Raw genomic sequence first — 16,093 nt, forward strand, 5'->3', positions numbered from 1 at the left:
TGGGAGTGAGTGTTTGCTGGGTGCTGGGTGTGAGTGTTTGCTGGGTGTGAGTGTTTGCTGGGAGTGAGTGTTTGCTGGGAGTGAGTGTTTGCTGGGAGTGAGTGTTTGCTGGGAGTGAGTGTTTGCTGGGTGCTGGGTGTGAGTGTTTGCTGGGTGTGAGTGTTTGCTGGGAGTGAGTGTTTGCTGGGAGTGAGTGTTTGCTGGGAGTGAGTGTTTGCTGGGTGCTGGGTGTGAGTGTTTGCTGGGTGTGAGCGTTTGCTGGGAGTGAGTGTTTGCTGGGTGCGAGTGTTTGCTGGGAGTGAGTGTTTGCTGGGAGTGAGTGTTTGCTGGGAGTGAGTGTTTGCTGGGAGTGAGTGTTTTCTGGGAGTGAGTGTTTTCTGGGAGTGAGTGTTTGCTGGGTGCTGGGTGTGAGTGTTTGCTGGGTGTGAGCGTTTGCTGGGAGTGAGTGTTTGCTGGGTGCGAGTGTTTGCTGGGAGTGAGTGTTTGCTGGGAGTGAGTGTTTGCTGGGTGCTGGGTGTGAGTGTTTGCTGGGAGTGAGTGTTTGCTGGGAGTGAGTGTTTGCTGGGAGTGAGTGTTTGCTGGGAGTGAGTGTTTGCTGGGTGCTGGGTGTGAGTGTTTGCTGGGAGTGAGTGTTTGCTGGGAGTGAGTGTTTGCTGGGAGTGAGTGTTTGCTGGGTGCTGGGTGTGAGTGTTTGCTGGGTGTGAGTGTTTGCTGGGAGTGAGTGTTTGCTGGGAGTGAGTGTTTGCTGGGTGCTGGGTGTGAGTGTTTGCTGGGTGTGAGTGTTTGCTGGGAGTGAGTGTTTGCTGGTAGTGAGTGTTTGCTGGGAGTGAGTGTTTGCTGGGAGTGAGTGTTTGCTGGGAGTGAGTGTTTGCTGGGTGCTGGGTGTGAGTGTTTGCTGGGTGTGAGCGTTTGCTGGGAGTGAGTGTTTGCTGGGTGCGAGTGTTTGCTGGGAGTGAGTGTTTGCTGGGAGTGAGTGTTTGCTGGGTGCTGGGTGTGAGTGTTTGCTGGGAGTGAGTGTTTGCTGGGAGCGAGTGTTTGCTGGGAGTGAGTGTTTGCTGGGTGCTGGGTGTGAGTGTTTGCTGGGTGTGAGTGTTTGCTGGGAGTGAGTGTTTGCTGGGAGTGAGTGTTTGCTGGGAGCGAGTGTTTTCTGGGAGTGAGTGTTTGCTGGGAGTGAGTGTTTGCTGGGAGTGAGTGAATGCTGGGAGTGAGTGTTTGCTGGGAGTGAGTGTTTGCTGGGTGCGAGTGTTTGCTGGGTGCGAGTGTTTGCTGGGAGTGAGTGTTTGCTGGGAGTGAGTGTTTGCTGGGTGCGAGTGTTTGCTGGGTGCGAGTGTTTGCTGGGAGTGAGTGTTTGCTGGGAGTGAGTGTTTGCTGGGAGTGAGTGTTTACTGGGTGCTGGGTGTTTGCTGGGAGTGAGTGTTTACTGGGTGCTGGGTGTTTGCTGGGAGTGAGTGTTTGCTGGGTGCTGGGTGTGAGTGTTTGCTGGGAGCGAGTGTTTGCTGGGAGTGAGTGTTTGCAGTGAGTGAGTGTTTGCTGGGAGTGAGTGTTTGCTGGGAGTGAGTGTTTGCTGGGTGCGAGTGTTTGCTGGGTGCGAGTGTTTGCTGGGAGTGAGTGTTTGCTGGGAGTGAGTGTTTGCTGGGTGCGAGTGTTTGCTGGGTGCGAGTGTTTGCTGGGAGTGAGTGTTTGCTGGGAGTGAGTGTTTGCTGGGTGCGAGTGTTTGCTGGGTGCGAGTGTTTGCTGGGTGTGAGTGTTTGCTGGGTGTGAGTGTTTGCTGGGTGCGAGTGTTTGCTGGGAGTGAGTGTTTGCTGGGAGTGAGTGTTTGCTGGATGCAAGTGTTTGCTGGGTGTGAGTGTTTGCTGGGAGTGAGTGTTTGCTGGGTGTGATTGTTTGCTGGGTGCTGGGTGTGAGTGTTTGCTGGGAGTGAGTGTTTGCTGGGTGTGAGTGTTTTCTGGGTGCTGGGTGTGAGTGTTTGCTGGGAGTGAGTGTTTGCTGGGTGCGAGTGTTTGCTGGGTGTGAGTGTTTGCTGGGAGTGAGTGTTTGCTGGGAGTGAGTGTTTGCTGGGTGCGAGTGTTTGATGGGTACTGGGTGCGAGTGTTTGCTGGGTGCTGGTGATTAGGGTGCTGGGTGCGAGTGTTTGCTGGGTGTGAGTGTTTGATGTTGTGCTGGGTGTGAGTGCTTGCTGGGAGTGAGTGTTTGCTGGGTGCGAGTGTTTGCTGGGTGTGAATGTTTGATGTTGTGCTGGGTGTGAGTTTTTGCTGGGAGTGAGTGTTTGCTGGGAGTGAGTGTTTGCTGGGTGTGAGTGTTTGCTGTGAGTGAGTGTTTGCTGGGAGTGAGTGTTTGCTGGGAGTGAGTGTTTGCTGGGAGTGAGTGTTTGCTGGGAGTGAGTGTTTGCTGGGAGTGAGTGTTTGCTGGGTGTGAGTGTTTGCTGAGTGCGAGTGTTTGCTGGGAGTGAGTGTTTGCTGGGAGTGAGTGTTTGCTGGGAGTGAGTGTTTGCTGGGAGTGAGTGTTTGCTGGGAGTGAGTGTTTGCTGGGAGTGAGTGTTTGCTGGGAGTGAGTGTTTGCTGGGAGTGAGTGTTTGCTGGGTGCTGGGTGTGAGTGTTTGCTGGGTGTGAGTGTTTGCTGGGAGTGAGTGTTTGCTGGGAGTGAGTGTTTGCTGGGAGTGAGTGTTTGCTGGGAGTGAGTGTTTGCTGGGAGTGAGTGTTTGCTGGGTGCTGGGTGTGAGTGTTTGCTGGGTGTGAGCGTTTGCTGGGAGTGAGTGTTTGCTGGGTGCGAGTGTTTGCTGGGAGTGAGTGTTTGCTGGGTGCTGGGTGTGAGTGTTTGCTGGGTGTGAGTGTTTGCTGGGAGCGAGTGTTTGCTGGGAGTGAGTGTTTGCCGGGAGCGAGTGTTTGCTGGGAGTGAGTGTTTGCTGGGAGTGAGTGTTTGCTGGGAGTGAGTGTATGCTGGGAGTGAGTGTTTGCTGGGAGTGAGTGTTTGCTGGGAGTGAGTGTTTGCTGGGTGCGAGTGTTTGCTGGGTGCGAGTGTTTGCTGGGAGTGAGTGTTTGCTGGGAGTGAGTGTTTGCTGGGTGCGAGTGTTTGCTGGGTGCGAGTGTTTGCTGGGAGTGAGTGTTTGCTGGGAGTGAGTGTTTGCTGGGAGTGAGTGTTTACTGGGTGCTGGGTGTTTGCTGGGAGTGAGTGTTTACTGGGTGCTGGGTGTTTGCTGGGAGTGAGTGTTTGCTGGGTGCTGGGTGTGAGTGTTTGCTGGGAGCGAGTGTTTGCTGGGAGTGAGTGTTTGCAGTGAGTGAGTGTTTGCTGGGAGTGAGTGTTTGCTGGGAGTGAGTGTTTGCTGGGTGCGAGTGTTTGCTGGGTGCGAGTGTTTGCTGGGAGTGAGTGTTTGCTGGGAGTGAGTGTTTGCTGGGTGCGAGTGTTTGCTGGGTGCGAGTGTTTGCTGGGAGTGAGTGTTTGCTGGGAGTGAGTGTTTGCTGGGTGCGAGTGTTTGCTGGGTGCGAGTGTTTGCTGGGTGTGAGTGTTTGCTGGGTGTGAGTGTTTGCTGGGTGCGAGTGTTTGCTGGGAGTGAGTGTTTGCTGGGAGTGAGTGTTTGCTGGGTGCAAGTGTTTGCTGGGTGCGAGTGTTTGCTGGGAGTGAGTGTTTGCTGGGTGTGAGTGTTTGCTGGGTGCTGGGTGTGAGTGTTTGCTGGGAGTGAGTGTTTGCTGGGTGTGAGTGTTTTCTGGGTGCTGGGTGTGAGTGTTTGCTGGGAGTGAGTGTTTGCTGGGAGTGAGTGTTTGCTGGGAGTGAGTGTTTGCTGGGAGTGAGTGTTTGCTGGGAGTGAGTGTTTGCTGGGAGTGAGTGTTTGCTGGGTGCTGGGTGTGAGTGTTTGCTGGGTGTGAGCGTTTGCTGGGAGTGAGTGTTTGCTGGGTGCGAGTGTTTGCTGGGAGTGAGTGTTTGCTGGGTGCTGGGTGTGAGTGTTTGCTGGGTGTGAGTGTTTGCTGGGAGCGAGTGTTTGCTGGGAGTGAGTGTTTGCTGGGAGCGAGTGTTTGCTGGGAGTGAGTGTTTGCTGGGAGTGAGTGTTTGCTGGGAGTGAGTGTATGCTGGGAGTGAGTGTTTGCTGGGAGTGAGTGTTTGCTGGGAGTGAGTGTTTGCTGGGTGCGAGTGTTTGCTGGGTGCGAGTGTTTGCTGGGAGTGAGTGTTTGCTGGGAGTGAGTGTTTGCTGGGTGCGAGTGTTTGCTGGGTGCGAGTGTTTGCTGGGAGTGAGTGTTTGCTGGGAGTGAGTGTTTGCTGGGAGTGAGTGTTTACTGGGTGCTGGGTGTTTGCTGGGAGTGAGTGTTTACTGGGTGCTGGGTGTTTGCTGGGAGTGAGTGTTTGCTGGGTGCTGGGTGTGAGTGTTTGCTGGGAGCGAGTGTTTGCTGGGAGTGAGTGTTTGCAGTGAGTGAGTGTTTGCTGGGAGTGAGTGTTTGCTGGGAGTGAGTGTTTGCTGGGTGCGAGTGTTTGCTGGGTGCGAGTGTTTGCTGGGAGTGAGTGTTTGCTGGGAGTGAGTGTTTGCTGGGTGCGAGTGTTTGCTGGGTGCGAGTGTTTGCTGGGAGTGAGTGTTTGCTGGGAGTGAGTGTTTGCTGGGTGCGAGTGTTTGCTGGGTGCGAGTGTTTGCTGGGTGTGAGTGTTTGCTGGGTGTGAGTGTTTGCTGGGTGCGAGTGTTTGCTGGGAGTGAGTGTTTGCTGGGAGTGAGTGTTTGCTGGGTGCAAGTGTTTGCTGGGTGCGAGTGTTTGCTGGGAGTGAGTGTTTGCTGGGTGTGAGTGTTTGCTGGGTGCTGGGTGTGAGTGTTTGCTGGGAGTGAGTGTTTGCTGGGTGTGAGTGTTTTCTGGGTGCTGGGTGTGAGTGTTTGCTGGGAGTGAGTGTTTGCTGGGTGCGAGTGTTTGCTGGGTGTGAGTGTTTGCTGGGAGTGAGTGTTTGCTGGGAGTGAGTGTTTGCTGGGTGCGAGTGTTTGATGGGTACTGGGTGCGAGTGTTTGCTGGGTGCTGGTGATTAGGGTGCTGGGTGCGAGTGTTTGCTGGGTGTGAGTGTTTGATGTTGTGCTGGGTGTGAGTGTTTGCTGGGAGTGAGTGTTTGCTGGGTGCGAGTGTTTGCTGGGTGTGAATGTTTGATGTTGTGCTGGGTGTGAGTTTTTGCTGGGAGTGAGTGTTTGCTGGGAGAGAGTGTTTGCTGGGTGTGAGTGTTTGCTGTGAGTGAGTGTTTGCTGGGAGTGAGTGTTTGCTGGGAGTGAGTGTTTGCTGGGAGTGAGTGTTTGCTGGGAGTGAGTGTTTGCTGGGAGTGAGTGTTTGCTGGGTGTGAGTGTTTGCTGAGTGCGAGTGTTTGCTGGGAGTGAGTGTTTGCTGGGAGTGAGTGTTTGCTGGGAGTGAGTGTTTGCTGGGAGTGAGTGTTTGCTGGGAGTGAGTGTTTGCTGGGAGTGAGTGTTTGCTGGGAGCGAGTGTTTGCTGGGAGTGAGTGTTTGCTGGGTGCGAGTGTTTGCTGGGAGTGAGTGTTTGCTGGGAGTGAGTGTTTGCTGGGAGTGAGTGTTTGCTGAGTGCGAGTGTTTGCTGGGAGTGAGTGTTTGCTGAGTGCGAGTGTTTGCTGGGAGTGAGTGTTTGCTGGGAGTGAGTGTTTGCTGAGTGCGAGTGTTTGCTGGGAGTGAGTGTTTACTGGGAGTGAGTGTTTGCTGGGAGTGAGTGTTTGCTGGGTGCTGGGTGTGAGTGTTTGCTGGGAGCGAGTGTTTGCTGGGAGTGAGTGTTTGCTGGGAGTGAGTGTTTGCTGGGAGTGAGTGTTTGCTGGGTGCTGGGTGTGAGTGTTTGCTGGGTGTGAGTGTTTGCTGGGAGTGAGTGTTTGCTGGGAGTGAGTGTTTGCTGGGTGCTGGGTGTGAGTGTTTGCTGGGAGTGAGTGTTTGCTGGGAGTGAGTGTTTGCTCTGAGTGAGTGTTTGCTGGGAGTGAGTGTTTGCTGGGTGCTGGGTGTGAGTGTTTGCTGGGTGTGAGTGTTTGCTGGGAGTGAGTGTTTGCTGGGAGTGAGTGTTTGCTGGGAGTGAGTGTTTGCTGGGTGCTGGGTGTGAGTGTTGCTGGGTGTGAGCGTTTGCTGGGAGTGAGTGTTTGCTGGGTGCGAGTGTTTGCTGGGAGTGAGTGTTTGCTGGGAGTGAGTGTTTGCTGGGTGCTGGGTGTGAGTGTTTGCTGGGAGTGAGTGTTTGCTGGGAGTGAGTGTTTGCTGGGAGTGAGTGTTTGCTGGGTGCTGGGTGTGAGTGTTTGCTGGGAGTGAGTGTTTGCTGGGAGTGAGTGTTTGCTGGGAGTGAGTGTTTGCTGGGTGCTGGGTGTGAGTGTTTGCTGGGTGTGAGTGTTTGCTGGGAGTGAGTGTTTGCTGGGTGCTGGGTGTGAGTGTTTGCTGGGTGTGAGTGTTTGCTGGGAGTGAGTGTTTGCTGGGAGTGAGTGTTTGCTGGGAGTGAGTGTTTGCTGGGAGTGAGTGTTTGCTGGGTGCTGGGTGTGAGTGTTTGCTGGGTGTGAGTGTTTGCTGGGAGTGAGTGTTTGCTGGGAGTGAGTGTTTGCTGGGAGTGAGTGTTTGCTGGGTGCTGGGTGTGAGTGTTTGCTGGGTGTGAGCGTTTGCTGGGAGTGAGTGTTTGCTGGGTGCGAGTGTTTGCTGGGAGTGAGTGTTTGCTGGGAGTGAGTGTTTGCTGGGAGTGAGTGTTTGCTGGGAGTGAGTGTTTTCTGGGAGTGAGTGTTTGCTGGGAGTGAGTGTTTGCTGGGTGCTGGGTGTGAGTGTTTGCTGGGTGTGAGCGTTTGCTGGGAGTGAGTGTTTGCTGGGTGCGAGTGTTTGCTGGGAGTGAGTGTTTGCTGGGAGTGAGTGTTTGCTGGGAGTGAGTGTTTGCTGGCAGTGAGTGTTTGCTGGGTGCTGGGTGTGAGTGTTTGCTGGGAGTGAGTGTTTGCTGGGAGTGAGTGTTTGCTGGGAGTGAGTGTTTGCTGGGTGCTGGGTGTGAGTGTTTGCTGGGTGTGAGTGTTTGCTGGGAGTGAGTGTTTGCTGGGAGTGAGTGTTTGCTGGGTGCTGGGTGTGAGTGTTTGCTGGGTGTGAGTGTTTGCTGGGAGTGAGTGTTTGCTGGGAGTGAGTGTTTGCTGGGAGTGAGTGTTTGCTGGGAGTGAGTGTTTGCTGGGAGTGAGTGTTTGCTGGGTGCTGGGTGTGAGTGTTTGCTGGGTGTGAGCGTTTGCTGGGAGTGAGTGTTTGCTGGGTGCGAGTGTTTGCTGGGAGTGAGTGTTTGCTGGGAGTGAGTGTTTGCTGGGTGCTGGGTGTGAGTGTTTGCTGGGAGTGAGTGTTTGCTGGGAGCGAGTGTTTGCTGGGAGTGAGTGTTTGCTGGGTGCTGGGTGTGAGTGTTTGCTGGGTGTGAGTGTTTGCTGGGAGTGAGTGTTTGCTGGGAGCGAGTGTTTGCTGGGAGTGAGTGTTTTCTGGGAGTGAGTGTTTGCTGGGAGTGAGTGTATGCTGGGAGTGAGTGTTTGCTGGGAGTGAGTGTTTGCTGGGTGCGAGTGTTTGCTGGGTGCGAGTGTTTGCTGGGAGTGAGTGTTTGCTGGGAGTGAGTGTTTGCTGGGTGCGAGTGTTTGCTGGGTGCGAGTGTTTGCTGGGAGTGAGTGTTTGCTGGGAGTGAGTGTTTGCTGGGAGTGAGTGTTTACTGGGTGCTGGGTGTTTGCTGGGAGTGAGTGTTTGCTGGGTGCTGGGTGTGAGTGTTTGCTGGGAGCGAGTGTTTGCTGGGAGTGAGTGTTTGCAGTGAGTGAGTGTTTGCTGGGAGTGAGTGTTTGCTGGGAGTGAGTGTTTGCTGGGTGCGAGTGTTTGCTGGGTGCGAGTGTTTGCTGGGAGTGAGTGTTTGCTGGGAGTGAGTGTTTGCTGGGTGCGAGTGTTTGCTGGGTGCGAGTGTTTGCTGGGAGTGAGTGTTTGCTGGGAGTGAGTGTTTGCTGGGTGCGAGTGTTTGCTGGGTGCGAGTGTTTGCTGGGTGTGAGTGTTTGCTGGGTGTGAGTGTTTGCTGGGTGCGAGTGTTTGCTGGGAGTGAGTGTTTGCTGGGAGTGAGTGTTTGCTGGGTGCAAGTGTTTGCTGGGTGCGAGTGTTTGCTGGGAGTGAGTGTTTGCTGGGTGTGAGTGTTTGCTGGGTGCTGGGTGTGAGTGTTTGCTGGGAGTGAGTGTTTGCTGGGTGTGAGTGTTTTCTGGGTGCTGGGTGTGAGTGTTTGCTGGGAGTGAGTGTTTGCTGGGTGCGAGTGTTTGCTGGGTGTGAGTGTTTGCTGGGAGTGAGTGTTTGCTGGGAGTGAGTGTTTGCTGGGTGCGAGTGTTTGATGGGTACTGGGTGCGAGTGTTTGCTGGGTGCTGGTGATTAGGGTGCTGGGTGCGAGTGTTTGCTGGGTGTGAGTGTTTGATGTTGTGCTGGGTGTGAGTGTTTTCTGGGAGTGAGTGTTTGCTGGGTGCGAGTGTTTGCTGGGTGTGAATGTTTGATGTTGTGCTGGGTGTGAGTTTTTGCTGGGAGTGAGTGTTTGCTGGGAGTGAGTGTTTGCTGGGTGTGAGTGTTTGCTGTGAGTGAGTGTTTGCTGGGAGTGAGTGTTTGCTGGGAGTGAGTGTTTGCTGGGAGTGAGTGTTTGCTGGGAGTGAGTGTTTGCTGGGAGTGAGTGTTTGCTGGGAGTGAGTGTTTGCTGGGAGCGAGTGTTTGCTGGGAGTGAGTGTTTGCTGGGTGCGAGTGTTTGCTGGGAGTGAGTGTTTGCTGGGAGTGAGTGTTTGCTGGGAGTGAGTGTTTGCTGAGTGCGAGTGTTTGCTGGGAGTGAGTGTTTGCTGAGTGCGAGTGTTTGCTGGGAGTGAGTGTTTGCTGGGAGTGAGTGTTTGCTGAGTGCGAGTGTTTGCTGGGAGTGAGTGTTTACTGGGAGTGAGTGTTTGCTGGGAGTGAGTGTTTGCTGAGTGCGAGTGTTTGCTGGGTGCAAGTGTTTTCTGGGAGTGAGTGTTTGCTGGGAGCGAGTGTTTGCTGGGAGTGAATGTTTGCTGGGAGTGAGTGTTTGCTGGGAGCGAGTGTTTGCTGGGAGTGAGTGTTTGCTGAGTGCGAGTGTTTGCTGGGAGTGAGTGTTTGCTGGGAGTGAGTGTTTGCTGGGAGTGAGTGTTTGCTGAGTGCGAGTGTTTGCTGGGAGCGAGTGTTTGCTGGGAGTGAGTGTTTGCTGGGTGCGAGTGTTTGCTGAGTGCGAGTGTTTGCTGGGAGGGAGTGTTTGCTGGGAGTGAGTGTTTGCTGGGAGTGAGTGTTTGCTGGGAGTGAGTGTTTTCTGGGAGCGAGTGTTTGCTGGGAGTGAGTGTTTGCTGGGAGTGAGTGTTTGCTGGGAGTGAGTGTTTGCTGGGAGTGAGTGTTTGCTGGGAGTGAGTGTTTGCTGGGAGTGAGTGTTTGCTGGGAGTGAGTGTTTGCTGGGAGTGAGTGTTTGCTGGGAGTGAGTGTTTACTGGGAGTGAGTGTTTGCTGGGAGTGAGTGTTTGCTGGGAGTGAGTGTTTGCTGGGAGTGAGTGTTTACTGGGAGTGAGTGTTTGCTGGGAGTGAGTGTTTGCTGGGAGTGAGTGTTTGCTGGGAGTGAGTGTTTGCTGGGAGTGAGTGTTTGCTGGGAGTGAGTGTTTGCTGGGAGTGAGTGTTTACTGGGAGTGAGTGTTTGCTGGGAGTGAGTGTTTACTGGGAGTGAGTGTTTGCTGGGAGTGAGTGTTTGCTGGGAGTGAGTGTTTGCTGGGAGTGAGTGTTTACTGGGAGTGAGTGTTTGCTGGGAGTGAGTGTTTGCTGGGAGTGAGTGTTTACTGGGAGTGAGTGTTTGCTGGGAGTGAGTGTTTGCTGGGAGTGAGTGTTTGCTGGGAGCGAGTGTTTGCTGGGAGTGAGTGTTTGCTGGGAGTGAATGTTTGCTGGGTGTGAGTGTTTGCTGGGAGTGAGTGTTTGCTGGGAGTGAGTGTTTGCTGGGAGTGAGTGTTTGCTGGGAGCGAGTGTTTGCTGGGAGTGAGTGTTTGCTGGGAGTGAGTGTTTGCTGGGAGCGAGTGTTTGCTGGGTGCGAGTGTTTGCTGGGTGCGAGTGTTTGCTGGGTGCTGGGTGTGAGAGCCCACGTCGGAATCCTCGGTCTGGGTGGACGGTTCTTCGTTCATCCCGTTCTGCGGCAAGTACGCCATCTTGAGCCGCAGGAAGCCCTTCACCCGGGATTTGTGACTGCCACGGGAACAGAATAGTCATCATCATTGCCATCATTTACAATTAACGTACAGCATCTTCTTGGTTCTTTCGGTAAAGTCACGTAGAATGGAAATAATAAGATAATAAATATAAAACATAATAAAATAATTCTCACGACGTTTCGGCCACAACGCAAGCAGCCGTCCTCAGGTGAAGACCAGGTCTGTCGAGGCACACTTCCCCCCTTCCAACCCAGATTAAATAGACGCTCCAAGCGTGGTGGTGTTTCATTCAGACGCTGTCTCCCCGACAGACCTGGTCTTCACCTGAGGACGGCTGCTTGCGTTGTGGCCGAAACGTCGTGAGAATTATTTTATTATGTTTTATTTTTGTTATTTTATTATTTCCATTCTACGTGACTTTACCGAAAGAACCAATAAGATGAATCCCTGCAGTCAAGAAAGCTTTAAATCGAAATTTAATGTACATCACTTTGTCAAATCCACTGCTGCGTTAAGGTCTCTCTCCCCCAATCCCCCACCCCCCCATGCTGTGTCGGCCACGGGGGTTGTTTGACCGGACCATACTTCACCACGCTGGTAAGTCCAGGTTGGTGAAGGTGGAACGAGTTCAGGTACCGGTCGCCGTGGCTGGGAACTGGACTCGGGCCGCCAGATGCATAGCGGAGTGCAAGAACTACCGCGCCACCATTCCACGTGGCATTATCACTACTATTATCAATAATAACAATTTTATATGTTCGTTAATAATAATGTGATAAAAAAAACTACCGCGCCACCATTCCTCCACGTGGCATTATCACTACTATTATCAATAATGACAATTTTATATGTTCGTTAATAATAACTTGATAAAAACTACCGTGCCACCATTCCTCCACGTGGCATTATCACTACTATTATCAATAATAATAATTGTATATCTTCGTTAGACTCGAAAAGTTCATGGGTGTATTAAACTTCGCACTTTGACGTTTTGTTATTTTATTGAGTTAGGTGTTTTTTTTTCTCTCTGCATTGCCCCACATTTAACCCTGGGCGAAGTCGCCTGGCGTCAATTCACGCGTGTGCCCCGCGTGTGCCTTTACTGATCCGGGTCTTTTCCTAAGGAACGTGTTACATGTTTTTCCCTACACATTTACGAACATGCGTTCAGACTATTTAGATGATTTTGCTGCTATAAATGTCCAAATGATAAGCCACTTTGTTGCGCTATCATTTGTGGCCTGGTCGCGTTTGAAAAATATGTTAATACCTCCAGTAGGCTTGCCTGGTATGATGGGGATGGTTTAGTTTTGTTTGTTTAACTTTCTTGTATTTTGCACTACTATCATGTTTTATTTCACTGTTTGTTGTTGTGATGTTCTTACCCACTGGACATCTGTGAAAAGGAGCTTCACAGATCATCGGATTCCTCCCGCAGTATAAATACATATTCTGATTCTGCAATTGCCCGCCAGCCTATAACACCTGTTTATGCATCGTGGTGGCCAAACCAAGGACGGTCCTTATCCTCCAAACTCAAACCCCGCTGAACTCCCTGGAACCTGACAAGATCGGACCACATTCGGGAGTGGGGGGAGGGTCGGTTTCAGCTCTGGCAACGAACGCGTATCTCGTGATCAATAAGAGCTCCAGGCTCACCGGGTAGGCAGTTGTTGTGAGAATGCATCACGTGGCCAATTGTTAACAAACGCAGAGCAGCAGGCATGCAGGTGGCACACACAAACAAGCAGCTGTGTGCACACACACACACACAGAAGACAGGTACAGACATTAAAAAAAGAGACAAAGATCTTCCCTCTAGCCTGTAGTGCTGTTTGATAGCACTTATGAAGGCCAACACTGCAGACGAGGGAGTGGTGTGGCGAGAACCTGCCCACACGTGCTGATGTTTACACACCACACCGGCTACTCGTTTACGGCTGAATTGAATCGGGGAGGCCCAGGATTGGTTCAGATACGGTAGTTGTCAGTGACAGAGGTGTGGACTCGAGTCATGTGACTTGGACTCGAGTCAGACTCGAGTCATGTGACTTGGACTCGAGTCAGACTCGAGTCATGAATTTGATGACTTGCGACTCGACTTGGACTTGCATAACAATGACTTTGTCCCACCTATGAGATGTGGACTCGAGTCATGTGACTTGGACTCGAGTCAGACTCGAGTCATGAATTTGATGACTTGCGACTCGACTTGGACTTGCATAACAATGACTTTGTCCCACCTATGAGATGTGGACTCGAGTCATGTGACTTGGACTCGAGTCAGACTCGAGTCATGAATTTGATGACTTGCGACTCGACTTGGACTTGCATAACAATGACTTTGTCCCACCTATGAGATGTGGACTCGAGTCATGTGACTTGGACTCGAGTCAGACTCGAGTCATGAATTTGATGACTTGCGACTCGACTTGGACTTGCATAACAATGACTTTGTCCCACCTCTGGTCAGTGATGATGCTGGCCGCGAGCTGGAATCGAACTCGGGTCCCCCAGGTTTGTAGTGTGGCCTTCTAACCACTAAGCTATCGCTTCCCACTAGGCTACCACATTGACACACGCATACTTCGGGTGGCTAACACAACAAACAAAAAACCCGTAACGCTGTGGAGAATGTAAGTCTAAAAACGAATGAGCAGATAATACACCTTCACCAATCTGTCTCTCTGCACAAAATAAACAATTTAGTTTTACACATCTCATCAGCAGCACGGCCTTCTGGCGATGAAAACATCTGGCGGTTGACCAGCATTGATTTGAGCAAGTCCGACCCTGCTGATGGGTCACTGCCTATCGGAGCTGGTCCGGTCTGGTATGGGTCGCCGGGCTCGTAACAATGGCTGTGGTATATTTCGATTTAAAGCTTTCGTGACTGCAGGGATTCATCTTCTTGGTTCTTTCGGTAAAGTCACGTAGAAGGAAAGTAATAAAATAATTTAAATAAAACATAATAAAATAATTCTCACGACGTTTCGGCCACAACGCAAGCAGCCGTCCTCAGGTGAAGACCAGGTCTGTCGGGGAGACAGCGTCATTCAGACGTCATTCAGACGCTGTCTCCCCGACAGACCTGGTCTTCACCTGAGGACGGCTGCCTGCGTTGTGGCGAAACGTCGTGAGAATTATTTTATTATGTTTTATTTTTATTATTTTATTACTTCCCTTCTACGTGACTTTACCGAAAGAACCAAGGAGAAAATGGCTGTGGTAGCAAGCGGCGCACCTTCTCGGCCGCAGAATGAAGTCCCTGAAGGTGTAGGGTCGCTCCCTCGACGGGTCTTCTGTCTGCAGGGAGAGGGCATTTAGAGGTTCGCGTTCAAGACGACAGCGCGAGGCCGACCGAGGGCACGTGCGAGCCCAGGGGTCAGCAACCAGCAACATCAAGAAGAGACATTTTTTTTTATTAATTCGATAAAAACTCAACATTTCAAGAGCCGCGATGCATTTGGATACGAGACGGTGGTCAATCCACTGATGCACGAAGGCCTCCCAAAAGCATCGCCGTCTTTCGTGGTCCTGCGATGCAACAATACATCTGACGCAGGGCTCGGCAACCAAAATAACAAGAAGAAACCTTTTTTTTCGAATTCGGTAAAAACAAAACCAAAAACCTCAACATGTTCAAGGGCCGCAATGCACTGTGTGGTGAACACGAGACGGTGGTGGTCCTTGATGAATAGGCGTCACGAAGCAGTCGCCTTAACGAGCCGCTCCCACCCCGTGCCAGCCTGAACCCAATCTGTCGAGGCCTACCGAGGGCACGTGCCAGGCTGACCCAACCTGTTGTGACCGTTCAAGTAAAAATAATTTTTAGAAAACTGGTGGACAAGGAGGAGGAGGAGGTTTTCGCTGGTGTTTACGCTCCACTGCGTCAGGGCAGCGTGGACGCCGAGTGACATGCGGTCGTTTGGCGCTTGATTAAACGCGATTCGAAGTTCTTGCGTAAAGCCACACCCGTGTAGGCGAGTCTCATGCGGCCAGATCAGACTTTGGTACCGCGAGAAAGTGCCACATATTTAGCCAGGCTGTGTGTATGTGTGTGTTCGCGACGAATCAACGTGGATTTTGCGCGAGCGTACATATCGCATTGCGATTTAACAAGCAAGTTTTCGTAGCCGCTTGTAATCCAAGCGTGCTTTTTCCAAATTGGGCCTCACCTTGAGCACCACGTCTCTTAAGACGGAGTGGACAAGGTCATTGCAGAGTGACTTTTATCAGAAATTTGAAAATGTTTGGTACAACTACATTTGTGCCCATCTCAGCTGGTACCGGCAAAAAAAAAAATGTGGGTATTGGCCCATAGACTAAGAGTGATGCCTGTCCTAATCAATAATCTTCAGCCTCAATGAGGGTTGCTCGGATAGATAAATCAATGGCATTACGAATCAATAAACATGCAGCGTTCATAAATAACAACGGTTTGTTACGAACACATGTACTCACGAACAAATGTGTTGAAGGCCAAATGTGTTTAAGAATGTCGGTTACGTAACCAGCAAGGTCCGGCTGACTGTCTGTGTCGAATGCTGGGTGGTGTGCAGTATCAACATCAAACCCTGGGGGCACACACCTCATCCTCTCCACGTTTACCAGCCTACTCCATTCCAGCACTAATGAAGTGTTTACAGACAACACGCGTCTCGGGTTTTTTTTCCGCTCAACAATAGCCCCCACTTGTGGGAGAGCATTGATGAAAAGATAAGACACCTTGTGTGCGAGTGTGTACACCCTTGTCCCGTGTGACGTTGCTAGAGATTCAATTTAAGATAGAAGTCGTATCTGTGGGCACGGCATGGCTGGGGAAGAGATGGGCTCATGTGGTACAGAACAAGAAGGATGTGGAGGGAATTGGACTTGTTGATGACCGGCAAAGCGGTGTCAAGATCGGCCCCTGTGGAGCAGGCGGCTCGTGAACGACACTACTGGGCAGTCAGAGGCAGTCGCTCTCCGGCAAAAGCGGAGGGCTCACAAGGAGTAGGTGGCACAGTAGGGACCACAAGTGGAGTATCTGCCAGTAATCGCAGTCAGTTAACCCATGACACCCAGTGTCCGCGACCTCCTGCCAGTGAACTTTCGATTCTAAAAGTGGTGGCCATCAGAGGGCACCGAATCTGGCACAAGCGCCATGGTGATGTCACCGCCACTTTAGTGGCGAACTGGCGGCTGCTGTTGTTGTTGTTTGCGGTGGTGTCATCAGATGTAAACATGCAGAGAGCTCATTCACACGAAGACTGAGATCTTGTGTACACGTGTGTCAGGTGTGATCGCTCGACACATCATCGGGCTCGTGCGGCTTGCAACCGCTTAAGTTGGAGATGCACGGAGGTAAAGTGGGAAACGTGGAAAGACGAAGTAGGGTGGTGGTGGTTGTGGTGGTGGTGGTTGTGGCAGTGGTGGTGGTTGTGGCGGTGGTGGTGGTTGTGGCGGTGGTGGTGGTTGCGGCGGTGGTTGTGGTGGTGGTGGTTGTGGCAGTGGTGGTGGTTGTGGTGGATCAAGAGAACTGTAGTTTGAGAGACGGTCATCTACATTCAGTGACGAGGTGGAGGTTTAACCGAGCCACGAGGTGGAGATGTAACCGAGCGGTGAGGTTAAGGTGTAACAGAGCGACGAGGTGGAAATTCAACCGCTGGATCCAGTGATGAGGAGCGTTGTTGTCGATCGCCACTCGACGGGGCGAGACGAGGGAGGAAGGGGCAGCGGACTCACCGGCAATTGGCTGAGGGAGGTGTCCACTTGTCCCAGGAAATCATCTCGCGTCTAACGCACAACACAACGGCCACCACCGGCAGAGTCAATCTCACGACCAACACCAGCACCCGCCGTTCACCGCCGAGTGACGGTGACGTCGCCACGGCGCCTGTGCCAGGCCAGGTGGTCGCATGACACGGGAGAGGCGGTGGAACATTTCCAACATTTCAAATGTCCCCCCACTGCAGCTGTCACTG

At 52.2% G+C, this 16,093-nt stretch overlaps 1 protein-coding gene across 5 annotated transcripts in view; it reads right to left on the bottom strand.

Moving 5' to 3' along the window:
• The window catches only part of LOC144945865 (E3 ubiquitin-protein ligase NEDD4-like), a 133,101-nt gene that overhangs the window by 51,231 nt on the left and 65,777 nt on the right, over positions 1-16,093 (bottom strand). For all 5 annotated transcript variants that reach the window (XM_078874465.1, XM_078874464.1, XM_078874463.1 and 2 more), the window contains 3 exons: positions 15,855-15,905; positions 13,372-13,433; positions 10,059-10,158 (listed from right to left, as the gene is read on the bottom strand). In XM_078874465.1, the coding sequence (XP_078730591.1) occupies positions 10,059-10,158; positions 13,372-13,433; positions 15,855-15,905 (213 nt within the window). The remainder of the gene's footprint in view (positions 1-10,058; positions 10,159-13,371; positions 13,434-15,854; positions 15,906-16,093) is intronic.

Source organism: Lampetra fluviatilis, chromosome 39, assembly GCF_964198595.1.
Source record: "Lampetra fluviatilis chromosome 39, kcLamFluv1.1, whole genome shotgun sequence".
Lineage (NCBI taxonomy): Eukaryota > Metazoa > Chordata > Hyperoartia > Petromyzontiformes > Petromyzontidae > Lampetra > Lampetra fluviatilis.